The following is a 22561-nucleotide window of genomic DNA, read 5'->3' on the forward strand; positions in this document are numbered from 1 at the left end:
TTCATCATCCTCATGAACATTAATTGTAAAGATGAAACTAATGGAGTTTACCTGTTTTGCGGTTTGGTAGTTCTATATGGCCATAGCATTCGGTCTGATTTCCCAAACTGTTATTTACGAATCGACAGTATTTACGTTGCGAATCACAATCTCCGCATATTAGAGGAGGCCAATCAAGTGTAAGATCATAGTTCTTGAAAAGTACATCATTAGATGGGAGTCCTGAAACGTTATACATCTTCGTGCAAGACAAAATTGGGACTAAATCAATGCTCCAATCCGAGCCCATGGCGTAGTACATTCTTCTTCGACCAAGGTCGGGGTCATCCAAGCAGGTTTTAAAGCGGTCAAGCTCTAGATCTCCTGAACCTGAACTCGAAGGGCAACTGAATATGGTCAGGTTAATATCGCGAGAACTTCCACTGAAATCGAACTGGGAGGAAGATAGGTTAAGATATCGTATTCGCGCCAAGCAACCGCCCTGTTCTTGAACATGTATAAACTTTCCGGTATAATTGATCTGCTTGATGTAAAATTGAACAGAATCAGGAAGCGAAAGGATTGGCTCGTTGAAGTCGGAACAGGATAGGTCGAAACCTGGATAGCCACAGTGTTGGGGTTGTCGATCCTTTAAACGAAATGGAAATCGAACAATTGGTCCACCCTTGCGGCATTGAACAGGTCTGCAATCATCATCATCATCTCGTCCAACGGATGGTTGTAAGGACGAGAATACAACCGCAGCAAGGAAGAAGATCAGTAATATTCTTTCATGGTTAAACTCCATTACATTCAACGAATCAGCTCCCAGTTCTTCCTCCTGTTAATCTATTATCGAGAAGCTTCACATGAACATTGAAGCCCTAGCTAGTAGAAAAGAGGAATTGGCAATAATTGAACGATTAGGTCAACCAGTGGCTTCAACAATGGAGGCTGCCGCTTTCTCTGATCTACAGTACTCGAAATTAGTCAACTTAGGCTACCAAACGAATTAACTGTATAGTATTATAATATTGTGCACTTTCTGATCTCATCTCTTTCCCCATTAATACAGCGGCGATTACGACGGAAGAGCGCAAACCGCCATGTTTGAAGGCAGAAGCATCCTTCTTCTCTATCTTCTACTCTCCGTACTAAAATGCCATGCCAGTTCCTCCTGCGGAGATATTCAGAACATCGATTTCCCCTTCCGATTACAAGATGAAGTCCGCAGTAAGAACTGTCTACTTGACGACACTTTCTCTCTTACCTGCCACAGTAATCGAACATACCTCTCCTTATACTCAGGTAAATACCTCGTTAGATCCATCAATTACTTGGATCGATCCATCCGTCTTTCCGATGTCGGCGTAGATAGCACCGTTTGCTCATCTCTCCCATTCAACTCTCTAAACCGCCAGAATTTCACCTGGGACGATCCTTACTCATATTACCCTTCCAACTTCTCATCTCCAACTACAACCGTAGTATTCTTGAGCTGCGAATTCCCTGTCAAATCTCCATCCTATATAGACGTTTTTGCTTCTTGCAACAATCGATCTTCTTCTTCCTCCTCCTCGAAACCTATCAGATATCTCTACGCTCTGCTGGGGAATATAGTGTTTCGGGACATTGCAGATTCTTGTAAGGTGGAAACTGTGTCTCTTATCTCTGATTCGATATTGGACCCTGCTCGTGAAGCTGGTAACGTCTCCTTCCAAGATATACACAAAGGTTTGGCCTTTGGTTTTGACATCTTTTGGCAATTTCTCTACTGCAAAGATTGTGAGAATAGGGCTTCTTGCTTGGGTTATGCTCAAAATGCGTCTAACCACTGCTCTCAACTTGGGGATTGCATAATTAGACTGAAAAAGTCTGCCTTTGGTGCGTAAAACTTCTTTAGATTTGCTTGTAAATGATCCCGAAATCTTTATCTATTGATGAAACAATGTGCAGAAAAATTTCAGTCATGGATCTTGAACAACACAGTCTCAACAGTTATTGCAAGTACGTTCGTATTGATTGTTCAATTCCATTAAATCTTATCTTTGCTTTGCTTTGCTCTGTTCTAATGGGTGATTCTTTGTTTATCCATCCATGCAGATTATGTGATTCTTTTTGTGATAATCATAGGTAAAGAAAGACTTCATTTCATGATTAAACATAGACAGATGATATAATTTCTTATAGTTTAAATTCTTGTGAATATGGCACATGCAGTTGTATGGTTCCTTCTAAGAATTTTCTGCATGCCATGCGTCTTTGGCTTTTTGATTTACAAATTCAAGAGGAGGCATTTGTCGACATTCGACAGCATCGAAGGTTTTCTTAGGAGTCAAAACAATTTAGTACCGATTAGGTACTCGTACAACGATATCAGGAAAATGACTAAAGGATTTCAACATAAGTTAGGTCAAGGTGGATATGGATCTGTCTACAAAGGAACTCTCCGAAGTGGAAGTCTGGTGGCAGTAAAGATCTTGAACAAAGCCAAATCCGATGGACAAGAATTCATCAATGAAGTCTCTACTATAGGAAGGATTCATCATGTCAATGTGGTTCAGCTGATTGGGTACTCAGCTGAGAGGTCCCAACGTGCTCTGGTTTATGACTTCATGCCCAAAGGATCTCTTGAGAAGTACATATTCTCTAAAGAAGAAGATAAGACGGTTTCATTAACTTCAGATCAAATTTTCATGATCGCTCTGGGAGTGGCTCGAGGAATAGAGTATCTTCATCGAGGTTGTGATATGCAAATATTGCATTTCGACATCAAGCCCCATAACATTCTTCTAGACGAGGATTTCACTCCAAAGGTTTCTGATTTCGGGCTTGCGAAACTTTATAAAACAGAAGACAGTATTGTGGCCTTAACTGCGGTTAGAGGAACAATGGGGTATATGGCCCCGGAGCTATTTTATAAAAATATAGGCGGAGTTTCGTATAAAGCAGATGTTTATAGTTTTGGGATGTTGTTGATGGAAATGGCTGGGAGGAGGAGGAATTGGAATTCGTCTGTGGACCATTCGAGCCAAGTGTTCTTTCCTTGTTGGGTTTTTGATCAATTTAATGAAGGGAAAAATGTGGAAATAGAGGATTTGAGTGAGGAGGAAGGGGAGATTGTGCATAAGATGATGTTGGTGGCTTTATGGTGCATTCAAATGAAGCCTTGTGATAGGCCTTCTATGCATAATGTGGTGGAGATGCTTGAAGGAGATATAAAGGTTATCAAGATGCCTCCCAAACCATTCTTCACAATGGCTAACGAAAACGAGGGAATAGCAGCAGCAGCAAGTGAGTCTTTCGGGTGCTGGTGTGGACGCTATGACCATGGATCTGAGTCCTCGTTGAACACATATAAAAGGATCGATTGGACTTACATTTTTTGTAAGACTAATAATTTGTACTCTTTATTGGCAAGTGGATTAAGTAAGCTTTCCTTTCCCATATGATTTGATATGAAGCTGGAATCAAACTTACACTTATTGTCAATTTGTCACACCTTAATTAGTTTTGAAGCTATATGCTCTATTTGTTGATCTATATGTGATTCTTTTTTTACTTTCATTTTTTTAAAGTGGCCAAGTTTGTATTAATAAATAGTTGTAAAAAACAAATTTCAATATTTGATTGGTCTATTTGAAAAGTTGGAGTTGAGATTGAACAAAAAAAAAAAAAATATTAATTTAAATAAAATAATGTTAAGAAATTTTTTATAATTATATATATTAACAAATTTAATAAATAATTTTTAAATCGACTAAATTTATGTTATTTGCTTTATTGAAATTTGTATAATTTAAATAATGTTTTTTTTTTAATTGAAAAAAACTAGAATGACATCACATCGTTATGACTCCCACTTAAACTTAAAACACTTTAAGATTGAGTAAAACTTCGTGACATTTTGTTCTCTTAAGTCGACTTTTATCACTGAACTACCCTGGTGAGATTAATATTTAAATAATGTTGTTTGGTACGAGGATATGAAAAATTGTATTATTAGTAAAAAGTTTTAAAAAATATATTTTTTGAAAAAGTAAATTAAACATATATTATGGTGTGTCTTAAACCTAAATATGAAATATATTATATATTTTTAAACAACTGTTTCAGCTGTTATTGTTTTATTGTTTGGTGGTAATTGAATGGTATTGTTGTGTGGATTGTTTGAATTTAGTAAATATTTAAAATTGAAAGATTTGTATTGAATATTGAATAGGTTTTTGGGTTTGTTGAATTTAAAATAATAATGTGTTTTTATTTAATAAAAATAAACTGAGAAAGGAAACATCTACGAAAGTGTGAGTTGTAATCTCCCTCCCCCCATTCCTTCTTACTAAACTAAAGCGGCGTGAAATGCCAGATAACCGCTTGTTGTTGGAAAGCGGGAAAATGGGTCCCACTTGGAAAACAATATCTCCCGCCAAACTCAAATCATTATTAATTCTTACCCCCTTTCTTTCTTAGACACGTGTTCTTTATGTCCGCCCACGTATCCTCATCTAGGCTCGATTTCCTGTGTGGACCGCCGTATTACTCAACGCGTGTCGGATATCCCTCAATTCCCATTTTCATATTTCAACGGCTCAGATTTCATCACTCTTTTTCATCATAAATCAACTTCTTCTTCTTCTCCTTCCTTTTCTTTCTTTCTTTCTTTCTTTCTTCCTTTATTTCAATCTTTCAATAATCAATCTCTAGCGAATTCGAATTCTTACTGTAATGAATGAATGTTCTATTCATAACGCATTATCAGTTGCGGACGATGATAAATCTTCAAGGAAGAGACGATTGGAGAAGGATCAGATGATGCTCTTGGACAAACAACAGGAACAAGATCATGATTGCGACGAGAATACAGTAGCGGTAATCTCACCAACTAGAGGCACGTTCCTGACACATGGATTCGTATCCGTGATTGGACGGAGAAGAGAAATGGAAGATGCTGTGGCGATAGAGCTAGGATTTCTGACGATTGATAATTCGAGAGATTACGACTTTTTCGGTGTCTACGACGGCCACGGAGGATCGCGCGTTGCAAACAGTTGCCAGGGACGTCTCCACCATTTACTAGTGGAGGAGTGCAAGACGACAACGTCGTCGTCTTCGTCGACGTGTTTCGGCGAGGAGATTTGGTCGAGGATTATGATAAAGTGTTTTCTGAAGATGGATGAGGAAGTGAACAGCATCAAAGCGACTAGTTCTAGTCCTGTCACCATAGGGTCCACGGCTGTGGTTGCAGTAGTGGGAGAGGACGAGGTTGTTGTCGCCAATTGTGGCGACTCCAGAGCTGTCCTGTCTAGAGGAGGGATCCCACTTTCCATATCAAATGATCACAAGGTTATAATTAAGTTTGTCAAATTCATGATTCAAAAAATTGAACTTAGTTAATTGATCTTGTTAATAACTTCTGCTGCTGCTGGTGCAGCCAGACAGACCTGATGAATTGGAGAGGATTGAAAGCGCTGGTGGTAAGGTTATAGATTGGGACGGGCATCGAGTGTTGGGAGTACTTGCTACTTCACGATCCATAGGTACGTATATATAGCTAGGTTTGAATTGAATTGAATTCATTGATTGAATATTTAAAAGGGTAAAATGAATGAAATGATGAGACAGGAGATGAATATCTTCAACCTTATGTGATACCTGAGCCAGAGGTAATGATAACTAAAAGAACGAATGCGGATGAGTTTTTGATTCTGGCAACGGACGGTCTGTGGGATGTTGTGAGTAATGAAATGGCGTGCTTGGCGGTGAAGAGAATACTTGAAGGGAGATCATTGAAGAAGAAGAAGAAGATGATGATCAGATCATCATCTGATCATGTAGTAGTAATGCAGGAGGAGAATGTGGAGAAGAAAAAGTATGGGCGAGCTCAAGTAGCGGCTGGTTTGCTTGTTGAATTGGCTAAATCTCGTGGCAGCAAAGATAATATCACTGTTGTTGTTGTGGATCTTAACAAAGCTCGCAAGAAATGCAAAGTCGGACTCGTCATTTCATAATGATGATGATGTTGATGATGTACTAGTTTTGATAATCATCCATTACTTTTGGTTTCTAATCAAATATGTAATCTAATGGTGCTACTATATAGAGAGAGTGAGTGGTTAACTAGTCTTATTTAAATAAATTTTTAATCTCACAACATTTTCAATTTTCCTTACTTTTATAACTAAGTACCCTAAAACCATCTTAAATGCGCTAATGGGTGACCACTTTAAAATATTTGGATTGAAATTATCCTATCGCGAAGGCAGGATTGTCTCGTGATGAAAATGTCTATAAAAAATTTGCGCAAAATCATTTCGCGATGGCACCATTGAAGTTATGCAACGATCCCGCGAAAAGGTAATTTCGTCGTAATGTTTTTTTTAGCGCAAGACGATCCCAAAAGGGTAATTTCGTCATAATGTTTTTTTCAGTGCGAGACGATCCCGCGAAAGGATAATTTCGTCATAGAGATCGCGAACTATTGAAGTTATGCAATTATATAATGTCAGAATGTTTTTTGAGACGATCCGCGAAAGTGTAATTTCGTCAGAGGAATCGCGAAAAAGATAATTTCTTCGTAATATTTTGAAAGAGTCCAAGGCATTTTTAGGGTCATCTCATCAAATTTTCCTTTTTATATAATTTATTAATTTTAAATCAAAATTTCTTGAAATACGGAGGAGGGTTTTCAACTTCCAGTTATGATGCAAATTTTAGTACTTCGACTTCTTCATTTCACCATTATTTTTCTTCAAAGGGCTTGGGTTCTCCTTTGGACTTGGGCCTAGCACATTTGTAATAATTGAAAAAAAAAACAAGATTAATTCCAACCTATTATTAATTTTTATTGTTTTATTTTATTTATTTACTTTTCCAACAAAAATTAATATGATTTTACTTAATTATCAAGTAATTTTAATAATTAATTCAATTTTTAATTGACATTTTTAAAAAATTAATTATTAAATATTAGTTAGAGCTCCTATAAAAATATTTTTTAAATAAACTTATTGGATCAAAATTTTAAAATTAATGTCTAAATGTTATTATTTAATTAAATGAACATATATAATATAATTCATAATGATTCAATATTAATTTTGTTAAATTTGGAAAACTTTAAAAGATTAATGTAAATCAAATTTTAACTAAGTGGTCTTGAGAGTTTATTTTAAAAATTATAATGATGTTATTGTGTTATAATTTAAAAAAATGTTAATATTATACTAAATTTTATGCATTTTATACTAATTTAAAAAATGTTAATATTTTTATTTCTTCAAGATATTTGATTGCATTACACATTTTTTAAACATTCAAATCATTTTAAAATGGTAAATCTCAAAACAATATTTAATTTTAAAAAATGCATAACAAATTAGTTAGAAAAAAATTGATTTCGAGCTTTTTGTTTATTTTAAGACAAAACTTTAAATGATTAAAGTTAAGTAGATTTGATTTATAAAGTCAAAATTTAAAATTTAAGTATTAAATATCTTTTTATTTGTTTTTTAATAATTCAAATGATTTACTTTGTAAATAATATATATATATATTTGTGCATAAATAGTCTTTATTCCTAAATTATATAAATTAATTTGAGTAGTACAATATGATTCACGTGTAAAGATTATTTGCATCTTTATTCTAATATCTATAAATTATTTTTAGTAGTACACATGATTAACGTGTAAAGATTATATGCATCTTTATTCCTAATTTATATAAATCACTTTTAGTAGTGCAACATGATTAACCTGTAAAGATGATATGCATCTTTATTCCTAATTTATATAAATTATTTTAGGTAATAGATATAATGTTTTTTTTATACATTTAAATATATTTAAATATGTTTTAAATTTCTTCCCCATATATAAATTTGTTTAAAATTATTCATTGTATTTTTGTTTGAAATTGTTCTGTGTATATTTATTTTTATTTGAAATAATTAAACTTTAAAAAAAATATATATATATATATAACCTAACTTCATGTATAAACATTTTTTATTTTATGATTAAAATTTGAAACCTCTTATTAATTAATTTAAAATCATTAATCCTTTAAGATTTTAACTTTGTTTGATTAACACTTATTTTGTCTTCAAATCAAATTATATTTATTTTCATTAAGAGACCGCCTTTTGATGTAAATAATATCTAGTTCACCGATTCAAACCTATTACGAGTTTTACATTATAATATCATATTTTATATTTCGTAATATTTATTATATTATTTACCTTTTAATTATATGATTATCGAAAATTTTATTTCCTTTAACATCAATAATTTTTATATTTTAAAGATGATTTTAAAGAGATAACACAAACGAATAATTTAAATTATTGTAAATATAGATATGTTTGAAGTTAAATTTATACTCAAATTATTTTTAACTGGGCAATTCAAGTGGAAAGAATATATATAATATATTTTTCTTCCTAATTTATATTATTTATATCTATCTATATATAGAAAAAAGTAGGCCATATTCTCAGGTAGCTTTGCCGCTTTATTTATGCTCTGGTAGCCGTCGTCGTCGGAGGGGAAGGCCGGAGGGATAGAGATCAAGAGTGAAGAAAGAGAGCAGGAAGAAGATTGTGACCAGTAAACTCTGCCGGCTTCAGTTCTTTTGATCACTTCACTTTACTTCTCTTCTGTTCGCCACGCACAATTTACTCAATTAACCAGCCACAGGCAAGCTCCTCTTCTATTACGTATTCTATTCTCTCTTTCCTCTGTGCCACCGCTCACCTTCCATTACAGTCTTTGTCATGTTTTTTCCTCTCGATCGAACCCATTGATAGTTGCATGTCTCTCTCTTCGTTCAGGATTTACCCTCAGTTCATTGTCTCTTAAACCCTAGTACTGGGTTCTTCTGATTGCTTCCATATAAGTTGTCTTTCTCTTACACTAGTGCTGCCATCTTTTGTTTTACTTGAGATTTCAAAAACAACTACTAGTTTAAAAAAATAATAACTTTATAATCCACCCTTCTTTATGCTGAAGAAGAAGAAACTACACTATGACTTTTACAATTGAATATTAATTACAAGGGTTTAGGGTTTAAAAATCAATTTATTGACTGCTCATTATCTATCTATCTAATTTAGGGGAGAAAATTCCAGTGTGTATGTTTGGCTGTTTGCCCTAGTTCTTTATTGAAGCATTCTAAGACTGTTCTCCTTCAGTTATTTCTTTATGGAGGGGGAAGGCACAGGAATGAAGAAGATTATGGATGAGAAATCGAGTAATCACAGGGATGCTTCTGATAGTGTTAATATCCCTTCATGTTGCTTGAAAGCTAGGTCCTCTGCCCCTGAGCTTGAAGCCAAATGCCATTCCACAGTTGTTTCTGGATGGTTCTCAGAACCTTATTCCCCCTCAGGTGCTTTTAATTTATTATTCTCACTAAGAACACCTTCACTACAGTTTCATATTGTGCTAGCCTCCTCCAAGAATAAATCATTAGTTTTGGAAAAAATTGAATGTTTATTATTTGTTGTTTTAATAGGTGAAGGTCAAAAGCATGTATATTTCAATAATCCAATGTGGCCAGGTGTGTTTTAATACAAGTTGTGGATCATCTTTCTCTTCATGGTTTGATCTGGTATATCATAATAGTCTATCTCCTTTAATGGATTTGTAGGAGAAGCACATTCACTTAAAGTGGAGAAGATTTTGTTCAAGGAGAAATCTCAGTACCAAGAAATTATGGTTTTTGAGGTTGACCATAATAATAATATTTTTTATACCAAGTTTGTTCACGTTTATGATTTTTTGCTGATGTAAATCCCATCTTATGCAGTCTTCAACATATGGGAAAGTGCTTGTTCTGGATGGCATTGTTCAGTTAGCAGAGAAAGATGAGTGTGCATATCAGGAGATGATAGTTCATCTTCCCCTTTGCTCCATTGAATCTCCTAAAACCGTAATATCAAGAATTAGTAGCTTTTATTAGTTGTTTTCACTTCTATGTTGTTATTTAACAAGCAATATTTGTTGCAGGTGTTGGTTGTAGGAGGTGGCGATGGTGGTGTTCTTAGGGAAATTTCTCGCCATAACTCAGTAAAACTAATTGATATATGTGAAATTGATAAGATGGTTATTGATGTAAGTGGCTTATTGTGTTCCGAAAAGTAGTTGTATGATGATTATGGTTATATTAAGGTTTAAATTCTACATATAGGTTAGTAGGAAGTTCTTCCCTGAGTTGGCTATTGGTTTTGAGGATCCTCGCGTTCGACTCCATGTTTGCGACGGTGCGAATAAGATCATTCATTATTATTCTGTCCTTGTTTATCTATATCTGAATTGTTAACTTTTGTGATCACGATAGCTGTCGAATTCTTACGTCGTGTACCTGAAGGGAAGTACGACGCGATCATTGTTGATTCCTCGGACCCTGTAGGTATGTCTTTTGTTTTAATTTTACACTCCTTTTCCTCTTTTTTTTATAATGTTTTCCTTATTGGAACCTTTTATGACCATAGGTCCTGCTCAAGAACTTGTGGAGAGACCATTTTTCGAGACAACAGCGAGAGCATTAAGACCTGGCGGAGTTTTCTGTAGCATGACAGAAAGTATGTGGCTTCACACACATTTAATTCAGGATATGGTTTCTATTTGCCGCGAAACATTCAAGGGTTCTCTTCATTATGCTTGGGCAAATGTTCCAACATATCCAAGGCATGTCACTTGTTAAGAAATTTAAAGTTCCTGAAATCGCCTCTCTATTGTATTGTATTGTTTATTTATTGATTGCTTTGAGGGGTTATTTGATTCAATACAGCGGTGTTATTGGTTTCCTTTTATGCTCGACTGAGGGCGGGGGTGCAGCTGTGGATTTTCTTAGGCCTATCAATCCCATTGAGAAGATAGAGGGAGCTCTGGAACAGAGAAGAGAATTGATGTTCTACAACTCCCAGGTAATTAATTTTGTTTGTTGTAAAAATCAAAAACCCTGTTTGATATGGGGTTGTTTGAATAACAGTTGGTCGATAATTTGCAACTGAGTTTTCGTTTACTTTGACAGATTCACAAAGCCGCGTTTGCCTTACCTTCGTTTTTGAAGAGGGAGGTTCCTGCACTCCAATAACAGTCTGATGGGGGAATCTCCAAAGAGGAGAGTAACACATTATTATTATTATGATGATGATATTTATATATATATAGAAGCAAACTGTCCAATTCTGAAAAACAATTCTAAACTGTTTTGCAACATTGCCTTGATCACATATTATATTATGCTTAATATGAAGGTACAAGTATGTATCCCTCCTATTGGATTATATATATCTGGATTTTTGTTTGGGAATCCTTTGTGTTTAATGGCATTAGGTGACATCTCTATTTAAAAACTATATTGACTTTATTTAGTACTAGTTGCTAAACAAGTAGCAAACTAAAGATAAATATATGAAATTGTACTGTTCCAAAATTCAACAATGAAAGTTAATAAGTTTAAACATTAATCATTGCAGATTTTTGTAACATTTTTTTATAAATAGTAAATAATAACAACTCGTTATTCTAACAATAATATAATTTAAATTATGACCGCTATTAAAATTATTTATTACTATCTAAAGATAATTCCTCAAAATAAAAGGTTTAATATAGATAAAATCATATAAATCAATAGGTAACATTAGACAAATAGGGACAGTATAAATTTGAATTACACAGTGATAATTATTCTCCAAATTAATAACACAGACCATGGAGTGGTTTGATTCAACCATAATCAGGATGCCCTAGTCCATAAGTTCAACTAGGCGGCCGCATAGGACACCCTTCCATAGTGCACCCAAAATTAAAATATTAAAATTAAATAACACTAACAATGTTTGATCGCTAGTTTATTTAATAAATATTAACTCTAGATAATTTATTTCATCTATTTTGTTGCTATGGACGGACACAGATTCGAAAAATTATCACCAACACTATTAGAGGGTATGAGCATTGAAAGATCCACTAACAATTGCTAATATTATCTGGACTATAAAATCGATTCAATGCCAAACCAAACAAAACGCAATATTAACTCAAATCTGATTTGAGTAATAAAAATAAAAACAATGTTAAAAAACTATTAAAAGAATCCATAAAATTTGACCTCTCAACTTTTTTATAATTTATTTTTCTAGAGAAAAATTAAATATTATTAGAATATTTTCCTCAAACATTAAACGATGCATTCAAAATATAGATTTATGTTAGGTTATATTTTACATCTAAGAGAGAAAATGCAAATTTTATGAAAAATATTAGAGGCTAATATGAATAATTTTTTTATAAATATTTAATCTCTTAGGCCTAATTCGATTTACTCTAACATTATTTCACTTCTTTTTCATTCATTACATTACTCAATTTATTAATTAAAATATTCTCTATTTAATTTTTATTTTATATATATATTAATATATTATTTAAATCTTGAAACAAAAATAATTATCATTTATTTAAAATCATTCACTATCGTTATTTTTACATTCTTTAAGTGATACAAACAACCCTATTCCAAACAAACATAATATATCATGTTTCTTGATATTTAGTAAAATAAAAAAATTAAATAGACAATTTTAAAACTCATGATTTAAAAAAGAAAATCTAAAAAAAATAATCTTCTCATCGTAACGTTGAAAGACAACTGTTTGGATCTAATTTGCCCCGACAAGATCACTCTGTCTTCAGCACCTTTCTACTGAGCGAGAAGAAAACCAATCATGCTTCTCCACGTCACGTCTAATCATGTACCAAATTAACAATTGTCCATTTTACCCTACAGCTCATTTGATTTTGGGTTCTTTTATAACTTATAGTTTTTTTAAAAACAAATTTAAATTACTTTGTTAATTAGAAAAAAATGAGTTATTTAAGATAAATGTAATTTTTATATAAAATTAATTGCATGAAGAGTGCCACGTTGCTGTTTTTTTTTTATTTTTTTTATTTTATTTATTTATTCGGTGGTATAGTATAATATAGTAGAGTAGGGAAGGCACCTGCCTGCCTGGTTTATCTCTCTACCCCAAAATCAATCAAAGGAAGAAACTTTAGCCGAATCCATCATCATCATTTTGGTAATGAAAATTTCTTTACTATACTGGTTCATTATCTGATTATTTTTTCTCTCTAGGGTTTGCACTACTTTTTTCTCTCAGTAAGGAAAAACAATTCCTTTTTATCTATCACGGGTTATTCGAGATCATTCCTTCTTCTTTCTTCTTTTTCGCGTCCCATATTCGGATCTTCTCCCATCTCATTCATTGACAGTTATATTTGATCCGATTTCTTCTCTCCTCAACCCTGTATGTTTCCAGCTCTGATCTGTAGTAATTATTAGATCAATACTATTTTCTTTATCTAATCAGCTGGAATTTGTCAGAGGAGAGATCGTTATGGATCTAAATCCGAAGCTTCTCAAGTGGGTTTGATTGAAGTAAGATTCTTTGGGTACTTGTTATCTTTGTTGAATTAGTTTCCCTATTATTTTACTTTTTCATGTTTTGGGGTTAATTTGAAAGAGGTGAAAAATGAAATATATCTTGGAAGAACATGCATTTTGATCTGCGAAATGATTTGTTTGTTTTTAGGTTGGAATTGGAGCAACTAAGGCGACCCAACAACAACTTAGATGTTATGCAATGTATATTTAAGGTCTGTGATTCTTCAAACACGACGGATTGGAAGGTTCACAGAAGGTAGGTCTGTGCTTACAAACAATATTAGGAAAAGTTTGTGCATAAATTGGAGACAAAACTATATATCCTCCTATTGTGCATTCTCCAAAACTTTGAGGATGATGGTAGATACTGGTGCAAATGCTGGAGGACGACCCATGGTTGATATCCTTCAAGATAAAGAAGACCATGGTGGATTTGCTAGTGGAGGCTGGAAAAGGTGTGATATGAGATGTTATTTTTATTATTAATTCCACAGATTTCCAATGTTTTGTCATCATATGTTTGGTTCTTTTGTTGTTGACTGTTAAGTGGAACTTACTTTATGTAATTGTTTCAAATCGACAGTGAAGATGGGAAACTGAGCTGTGGATATTCAAGTTACCGTGGAAAGCGAGTAACTATGGAGGATTTCTTTGATGTCAAAAGAACAAAGATTGATGGCCAAATAGTCTCCATATTCGGGATTTTTGATGGTTTGATTGCTATATCTCTGACTGACTGACTGACTGTTTATAGAAGCAATGATTCTGCCTTTTCTCTTTCTTAAGTGTTCGATATATGTGTTCATTGTTCTGTAACCGTATTATGATAAATTTCCGATAATGTTCTCTCTTATTGCAGGTCATGGTGGATCTCGAGCTGCTGAATTTCTTAAGGAACATCTTTTTGAGAATCTAATGAAGCATCCACATTTTTTGACAGAGACCAAGTTGGCCATAAGTAAGTCAATCTTAAAATTCAACCACTAGAAGATGACAATTATTCTATTTTCAACTAAGAAGTTATTACATTTGTTTTTGGGTGTGCTTGCAGGTGAGACTTATCAGCAAACAGATAAAGATTTTCTGGAATCTGAGAAGGATACTTATAGGGATGACGGCTCTACAGCATCAACAGCTGTTTTGGTTGGAAACCATTTATATGTCGCTAACGTTGGAGATTCACGGACTGTGATATCAAAGGCTGGGAAAGGTAATTTTACCTAGTTTTGTAATCTGTGATTTCTCAATCAAAAGATATTATTGTGATTGAGAACAAGATTTGGATAAAATAAATATATTAATTCACTTTCTTTTGTTACTTTCAAATTGAAGATACGTGAAACATTGGATGAATGTTGTACGCATCCTTGAAAAGGAACAAACTAGCTATTATTTTGGAAATAGAGACTAATTAGTTAGAACTTGATATTGAATGGCACCGTGGGTTTTTTCTTTCTTATTCGTTAGCAAGTTCCCGAGAGTGCTAAATAATTAGATTTGAACAACTGTAAGAGTGTTTTTGTTGGCAACTCTAAGACTGAAACAGATAAATTTTCTTAAATGCAACTAATTAATGAGAGATGATGAAAATCACAATCAAATTTGTAGGCCTTTCAAGATTTTTTAATTGATATAATATATATAGACATATAAACTATGAAAGAAGAGTCGAGGTGTTTTTTGAAATAATGATATTATCTAATTTACTTTAGTTAGACAAGATTAATATAACATTTAATATCACCTATATTGATAGTATTATCAAATTATAATTTAAATGAAATTGGTACTTCACGTTATGTAAACGATAAGATAGAATTAGAGATTAAGGTGAGACAAAGAAAATAGAAGATGCAAGGCCAATACTGAACTTCATTAATTTTCAATCATAGTTTGCACAAGATAATTCTCTATTTATACTAGGCATAAATCAAGAAGACGCAAGATATCCCTAACAACTTGTATTTCCTATTTGTAAACTAGTTAAGTATTCAATGACCTCTTAGATATATTCTAGTGGTCAACGTGCTGCATTGCTTGAGATACAAGTAGGTTGCGTGAGATACAAGTAGGTAGTTATATTATTAAAAGTGAGAAAAAGGAAGATTAAGTGGCTTCATGGCATACCATATTGAATGAGTTTCATGATTGTTGGTTGACAGCGATTCCTCTATCCGATGATCACAAACCTAATCGAAGTGATGAACGCAAAAGGATTGAAAATGCTGGAGGTATTGTAATGTGGGCAGGTGAGACTACTATACTTGTATACACTTTCTCCTTTTGTGTACGGTTCTGAGGACAATCACTTTTCTTTGATAATTGATTGACCTGGGGTGTATCCGTTTATAGTTTGAGAATTTCTTATTTTTCTCCAGGAACTTGGAGGGTAGGTGGTGTCTTGGCGATGTCACGTGCTTTTGGCAACAGAATGTTAAAGCAATTTGTTGTGGCTGAGCCTGAGATCCAGGTAAAGACAAACCTAATGAGAAGAAGAGAGTTGATTGCTTGACGCACATTCTCATAATATATTTTTTTCGACTTCCTTCTTAAGGTTTGTCTAAAATTTAGGTTTGGGGGTTTAATGATGGAAACGCAATCCAATTTTGCGTGTCCTTTGTTTTTTTTTCTTTCTAAAAATAATGTGTACGTCCTTTCTTATTTCACTTGCAACACTATTTTCTTCCTCGTTTCTCTTTCTTTCCTCTATCGAATTTTCAAATGACTGCTTGATCGTAAATCATATATCTTTTCATAATCAATAAACATTGGTGGGAAAAACTCTCACAGATTCAGTCAATCTATATATATATTACATGATTGCTTAATTCAGTTGTTCCTTATATAATCTAAAAGGAAATTTAGAGATTTTTTATAGGAAGATTTTAGCTGTTGTTTTCCTAGGTAAATGGTTAAAGGCTGAAACATTAGGATGCATGAAACTTACAATATACTTATAAGAGATTTCTGTCTTTTGTTGTTTCTTGTTTTGCTTTGAGCTTTGACAGTTGTTTTTGGCTTTACTTAAACAATTTTTTATGCAACGACCCTTTTCAAAAACAAACAAAATGTGATATGAATGGGTCTCTCTGAGTTTGAGTTTATTGTTCTTACCCTATTTTCTTTATCTCACAATAATCTGCCAGGACTTGGAGATTGATGAAGCATTTGAATTGCTAGTACTAGCAAGTGATGGTCTATGGGATGTGGTACCCAATGAGGTGAGCTTCCCCATTAGCCGTTCTCTTTCTCATTCATTGATTGCAACATAGTTAGTTGTAACACCATATGAAGAAAATACGTTATTAGTTTTTTTTGACATTCTGTTGGTTGGATCTTCCGTGTTCAAGTTGAAGTTCTAAAACATTAATGTAGTGGCTGATAAGCAGTTAGAATTGATTTTGGTCAAATAAAAAGGAGATATCTTTTACATGGGTTAGTTTCTGATGGTTGAATTTTATGTTTAGGATGCTGTATCGATCGCAATGACAGAAGAAGAACCTGAGGTAGCAGCAAGGAAGCTAGTAGATACTGCTTATTCTCGAGGCAGTGCAGACAATATCACATGCATTGTTGTAAGGTTTCATCATGAGAAGCTGCCTCAACAGCCTACAACAAAAACTGAACCCGAAGAAGAGAAAACTGCAACAAAAACTGAACCCGAAGAAGAGAAGACTGCAACAAAAACTGAACACGAAGAAGAGAAAAAAGTCGAAATTTAATGTCATCGCCCAGTGCATTTGGTGCTGTAACAGTGCCGTTTTCTAATTCACATTTTTCGCACCAAATTTTGCACTTATATAATACATATTTCAGTAAAGACAACTGTGTCTAGTCATTATGAAGTAAGTCATATCAGGACAAGGCCATGTAATTCATTCTGGTGATGTTATTTTCCTTCCATTTTTCTTCATTATTTATGAGTTTGTCAAACATTATTACTATTATTAAATTAAATATTAAAATATTTCTTAATCCCCCAAATGTAGAATTTAGAAAGAAGCCTCGTAATAGTGACATCTTGTTATATTATAAATTGAAATGCCCCCAATTAAACACAAGCTTTTTAACATTAAAAATAAACATCATGAGTAACTCTCTCTTATTGATTTTTTTTGGTGGTCTTTCAAATTCTTTGCAATTTAAGCATTGATGGTTTTTTTTTTTTTTCCTTTCTTACCAGCAGAGAGTTTAATTGCAAAATGTGGAAAAGGACGGGCCAAATTTAATTATTGATTTCTTCTTCGCAAAAATCGATCACCTTCGGAACCTCCTCATCGTCCCTGTCTAAAACCAAACTTGTAGCCGTGTCGTCATGATCTATACGCCTATTAGATCGCCGAGTTCTTCCTCTAGGTATAAAAACTGTCTTAGCTAGGCTTACATAAAAACAAAGTTAATGTGAACATATACAAAACACTAGCAAATTAAGGGTTATGCTTCACTCTTGTGTATATGTATAGCATAGCATTACTCTGGTACGAAAATCATGATACAATAAAAATAATTTTAAATTAAGCTATGCCAATTATGCTCGAGGAAGGGACGTCAAATGGGATAGTAGTAACTAGGGTTCTGACCCGGATTGTTTGGTACGCAATATTTTGAATGCGTAGCCAAGTTTTTGAGTAATGTTTTTTATTTGACTTTTTAATGTCATAATTTGTTATGTATTATAATGTGATGTTTGTTGATCAGATATTTAACATATTGACAAATAATGTTAATTTATAATTTGATTGGTTAAATAGTTACTTTAAAAAAAAAGGATAAAATTAAACTCTAATCGATTTGTCCTTTCATAAGTATTTAATCTTTTGTTTTGTTTGAAAAAAAAAGATTGTAGTTTCAAACTTTCACTTAGTAGCTCAAATTAATAAATGTATTTCTCAAATCTTTATTTATGCAACAAATGCTAATTAATATTTGTTTTTTTGAAGATTTTGCTGGCAGGTGATTTGGTTATTAAAACCTTTTTTTTAATGTTATTTAATCTGTACATAGTGGTCAATTATTGGTTAGAATTATTTTGAATATTAATTGTCATAACATCGTAGCTATGATGTTTTGAACTTTAATAACAAAAATCGATAATCCCTTTAAAAAAATGTAAATCGACAGCCTAAACTTTTGAACAATCATTTATTTAGATAAACAAAGTGTTAATTATTAAATAAAATATATTTTCAAATGGTCCTATGGTCTAGCGGTTAGGACATTGGACTCTGAATCCAGTAACCCGAGTTCAATTCTCGGTAGGACCTATATTTTTTTCTGTGTATTTATGTTTACTTTTCTGAAATTTGTATTGTATCCATCATGAAAAACTCTATCTGCTTAAGATTCTAATTGTTATGGAATTTAGTTGTTTTTATTTGCATTTGGATACAGAAGCAGAACTGTCAGTAGCTTGATGTTAGAACATCTTTGTGCTTGGTTGGTTAATCTTCTAATTCTTAGTTGCTGCTTAAATTTGTAATGATACAGGTTATTGAAAGTCGTATCCGGCTGCTTAACAGGCTTGGAGAGGAAGAGAGAGCTTCTTGGGAAGTCTGAATTAGTTTTGGTTATTGAATATCTCAATGTATCCAAAAACAATGCTATACATATAGACTGAAAATGGCATTGTTTAATCTGACTGGCCTGAAATGATATAATCTAATGTCCCTATTAGGAGGAATTCATGCCAAGCAGAACATAATATCCAAACCTAATCATTGCTTTTAAACAGACTAAAGTAATTAGCATACTAAGGGCTTACAGGCTATTGGTTTGACTAATAGCCTGTAGGAACAAGTTAGAAAATGAGATGCTGATTGGAAGTTTAATATGGTAGTGGAAGCCTTGTTGTATGGAAGTAGCTTTAGGTTCTCCATAAACTTTTAATGAAGATGGTCCTTTCCCCCATCCCTTCCCTCATTGCATACATTAAACTTTCTACTACGTGTGAGAAGGGATATTTTTCTTCTAGTAGTCTTCTGTAAACAGATTACTTAATAGATAAGTTGTTCATGAGACCGTCTTTTCTTTGTGAAATCTTTCAGTTTTTACTCTGTTTTCCCATGGACAAATTAGTAGTGTTGTTTACATTCTTATAACTTTTGTCTGATAAAGCTCAGAATGTTGCTACTATGTTATTGTTACTCTAATGAAGTTTGAAGCATAGTGTATTAGATGTGGATGGTTTTTTTTATTGATGGCAAATAAATATTAGTTTCTTACTATATATGATTCTTATTGTCTCTCTTATTTATTAGTAACCCATTAATTCTCAATACACTTCTTCTGAAGAAATTCATGTATAAATAAGCCTAGCAATTTAAACAATAAATTCTAAATTAGCTAAAATGTGAGTAATATGTATGCTAGAACAAATTGCAGAACACCCTTCTTTCTGCAGGGGATAGTAACTTCTTAGAAAGCCAATATCTTCTAATAAAGGCATTACATCTCTATTGGAACTGTCTTATGTCCTTCCATATCATTTTCAATGTTCTTTCAAGCCTTTTTATTGAATAATGTTGAGATTATGTGTGATGTAGCAGCCTATTTGAGATTTATACTGAAATCTATAACTTAGCATTGATGTTGAACTCCAATATTTGGATTAGCATATAGTTTAAGTCTCAGGATTGTGTATTCACCAGTTATCACGCCTTAGGTCTCCCAATTCACTTCACTTGTATGCAATGTTCTGTTTTATGTCATTTGCCTCTCGGTTTGTCAATAAGATGGCATGAAAAACAAAAGCTTATGGGATGGATGAGATTCGAAAATTTGACCCACTATCCAGATTCCAGAGGACAGCATAACATATAAGTACCTTATTCTTTACTGTTTTTGTGTCTAAAAGTGTAAATATTGAATGTAAATATATTTTAAATTTGGATCAAGTCTAAGTAGTAACATACAGCGTTTGAAGTCCAACGGTTAGGATAATTGCCTTCCAAGCAATAGACCCGGGTTCGACTCCCGGCAGACGCATTCTTTTTTTGCTAATCTTCCTCTAAATAATTCCTAACAACTTGTATTTTCTATTTTGTAAGCTAGCAGAGCATAACTCTATCGGATGATCAGATTTATGTCTTTTGTTGTTTTGCTTTGAGCTTTGACAGTTGTTTTTTTCGACCCTTAAAAAAAGAAGTTACATGGATGGTCTCTCTGAGTTTGAGTTTGTTGTTCTTACCCTATTTTCTTTATCTCACAATAATCAGCCAGGACTTGGAGATTGATGAAGCAATTGAATTGCTAGTACTAGCAAGTGATGGTCTGTGGGATGTGGTACCCAATGAGGTGAGCCTCCTTATTCATTGATTGCATATGAAGAAAATATCATATTAGTTTTTGTGTCATTCTCTTGGTTGGATTTTCTGTGTTCAAGTTTAAGTTCGAATATTGCTGATAAGCGGTTAGAATTGATTTTGGTAAAATAAAAAGGAGATATTTTTTACATGGGTTTGTTATGAATTATGATGGTTGAATTTTATGTTTAGGATGATGTATAGATAGATCCCAATGACAGCAGCAAGGAAGCTAACAGATACTGCTTATTATTCTCGAGGCAGTGCAGACAATATCATCTGCATTGTTGTCAGGTTTCAATCATATTTATAAAAATAAAGTAGATTGCAAAAAAGGTTGTCCTTGTGTGTTTCTGTAACTTAAAAGTTGAACTTTAGTCATGGGTGCTTTATCACCTCTGCCCACTGCATATATCAATGGGCTTTAGATATCTATTCACTTGGCTGCTTACCATTGCTTTGGCAACAGTATACTGTGCTTCTATTTTGGGAAATTCTATGTGTATTCATTATAGATGTACTTAAAAATGTCTCATAAAATCTCATCCTTTCCGGAGACATTTATTTATCTTGTTTCTTTTTCATAAGTAAAATATTTTTAAGAACCAAGGTGGTTCATTGACTTCTATTCGTGACCACAGTGGTTCTAAATTTTAGAAAACTAAGGACTTATTTTATGTCATAACTCATGAATATGAAAGGTGCCATCTAGGTATGTTGTGGTAGTTTAGAATATGGCAGATTGACTGATTCATACTCTGTTCTTTGATAATTATTTAAGTATTGCCTATGGCTTAGAAACAAGTACAACAATGAAGAACAATTTAAGATTTTATGGGTAAATCACAAATAATAGCTTTCTCTGTACCTATTTGATGCAGAAGAAAAGTACATCTAAAGAACAGACTGGAAAATTGGCCTCAAAAAAGAAACACAAAAATGGTGCCATCTAGGCATGTTAGCTCAATGTATATTGAACATTGACATGGTTCTTTCATCATAGAATACCTAGTATATTAAACATTGACATGGTTCTTTCATCTTAGAATACCTAGTATATTGAACATTTTCATCTTAGAATACCTAGTATATTGAACATTGACATGGTTCTTTCATCTTAGAACATCTGTAATACTAGCAAACAAAGTGTCATTAATGAACAGGTCTTGCTTACAGGGTTCATGTTTTTGTCCAACCAATTCTTACCAGTATTGTTGATAGGTAATGACTATCCCTCTCCATTTTGTGTGCATCAATATACTGCAGTTAAAGCTAATATCTTAAGGAAGCTAATATCAATGACTAGAACAAAGGAATATGTTCTGCAAACTCCTGATATAGACAAGTAGCTTAGAAGGAACTAGGCCATAATTCTTGAAAGTAGTATATAAGATACAACCTATAAATACACTGAGAGTGCTTGAGAGATGCTTCATCATGTACCGCAGAAATCTACAGGTTCTTATTTTATGTTTGATTCCTTGTATTTGATATTTTGCAATGATATCTATATAATGAGTTTCCTTGATCCAAATAAATATTCTTGGAAGAAAATTTGCACTTCTTTCAGATCATCTGTCATACATTGAATTGATGCATCCATAACACCGACACATAATTAAGCGCCAATAACCTATAGACTTGAAATTTTTGGCGCCGTTAAAATATATATTTTGTTGTGGTGTAATCTGAGTTTTTGGAAAAGGGGAGAAGGAATGAAAACTAAATTTGGAAAATAAATTTACCAATGAAATCTTACATATCAGAAGGTGGAGGAAATGTAAATAATCCTAAAATGGGGCTTATCCCAAAAAGTGGGG

The 22561-nt window shown here is 33.1% G+C and overlaps 5 protein-coding genes and 2 non-coding genes across 8 annotated transcripts; 6 read left to right on the forward strand and 1 right to left on the reverse strand.

Moving 5' to 3' along the window:
- Positions 1-37: 37 nt before the first annotated feature.
- LOC124926727 (RING-H2 finger protein ATL22-like) lies at positions 38-787 on the reverse strand. Its single transcript, XM_047467009.1, has one exon. It carries the CDS (start codon positions 785-787, stop codon positions 38-40), a length of 750 nt encoding a protein of 249 aa, XP_047322965.1.
- Positions 788-1085: 298 nt separating this feature from the next.
- LOC124926726 (LEAF RUST 10 DISEASE-RESISTANCE LOCUS RECEPTOR-LIKE PROTEIN KINASE-like 2.2) lies at positions 1086-3518 on the forward strand. Its single transcript, XM_047467007.1, has 4 exons — positions 1086-1863; positions 1936-1986; positions 2083-2112; positions 2200-3518. The coding sequence occupies exons 1-4, from the start codon at positions 1086-1088 to the stop codon at positions 3429-3431; spliced, it is 2091 nt and encodes a 696-aa protein (XP_047322963.1). The 3' UTR covers positions 3432-3518.
- A 1160-nt stretch (positions 3519-4678) lies between these two features.
- Positions 4679-6126, forward strand: LOC124927181 (protein phosphatase 2C 51-like). The gene is made up of 3 exons (XM_047467550.1): positions 4679-5322; positions 5411-5516; positions 5602-6126. The coding sequence occupies exons 1-3, from the start codon at positions 4705-4707 to the stop codon at positions 5985-5987; spliced, it is 1110 nt and encodes a 369-aa protein (XP_047323506.1). The 5' UTR covers positions 4679-4704; the 3' UTR covers positions 5988-6126.
- Positions 6127-8474: 2348 nt separating this feature from the next.
- On the forward strand, positions 8475-11276 carry LOC124925595 (spermine synthase). Its single transcript, XM_047465641.1, has 11 exons — positions 8475-8678; positions 9173-9369; positions 9496-9540; positions 9631-9707; positions 9790-9912; positions 9990-10094; positions 10171-10243; positions 10321-10392; positions 10475-10670; positions 10774-10909; positions 11017-11276. Exons 2-11 carry the CDS (start codon positions 9183-9185, stop codon positions 11077-11079), a joined length of 1077 nt encoding a protein of 358 aa, XP_047321597.1. The 5' UTR covers positions 8475-8678; positions 9173-9182; the 3' UTR covers positions 11080-11276.
- Positions 11277-12986: 1710 nt separating this feature from the next.
- On the forward strand, positions 12987-17357 carry LOC124926765 (probable protein phosphatase 2C 76). 2 transcript variants are annotated; one of them, XM_047467055.1, is made up of 9 exons: positions 12987-13075; positions 13589-13895; positions 14024-14151; positions 14300-14398; positions 14492-14650; positions 15603-15689; positions 15819-15910; positions 16587-16661; positions 16908-17357. In XM_047467055.1, exons 2-9 carry the CDS (start codon positions 13630-13632, stop codon positions 17160-17162), a joined length of 1161 nt encoding a protein of 386 aa, XP_047323011.1. In that variant the 5' UTR covers positions 12987-13075; positions 13589-13629; the 3' UTR covers positions 17163-17357. The 2 variants fall into 2 exon arrangements, with proteins under 2 accessions (XP_047323011.1, XP_047323010.1); XM_047467054.1 differs by lacking the exon at positions 12987-13075 and adding an exon at positions 13100-13434.
- A 1275-nt stretch (positions 17358-18632) lies between these two features.
- Positions 18633-18704, forward strand: TRNAQ-CUG. The gene has a single exon. It is a non-coding gene; the product is annotated as a tRNA-Gln (tRNA).
- Positions 18705-20352: 1648 nt separating this feature from the next.
- TRNAG-UCC lies at positions 20353-20424 on the forward strand. Its single transcript has one exon. It is a non-coding gene; the product is annotated as a tRNA-Gly (tRNA).
- The last annotated feature ends 2137 nt before the right edge of the window (positions 20425-22561 follow it).

Source organism: Impatiens glandulifera, chromosome 2 (genome assembly GCF_907164915.1).
Source record: "Impatiens glandulifera chromosome 2, dImpGla2.1, whole genome shotgun sequence".
NCBI lineage: Eukaryota > Viridiplantae > Streptophyta > Magnoliopsida > Ericales > Balsaminaceae > Impatiens > Impatiens glandulifera.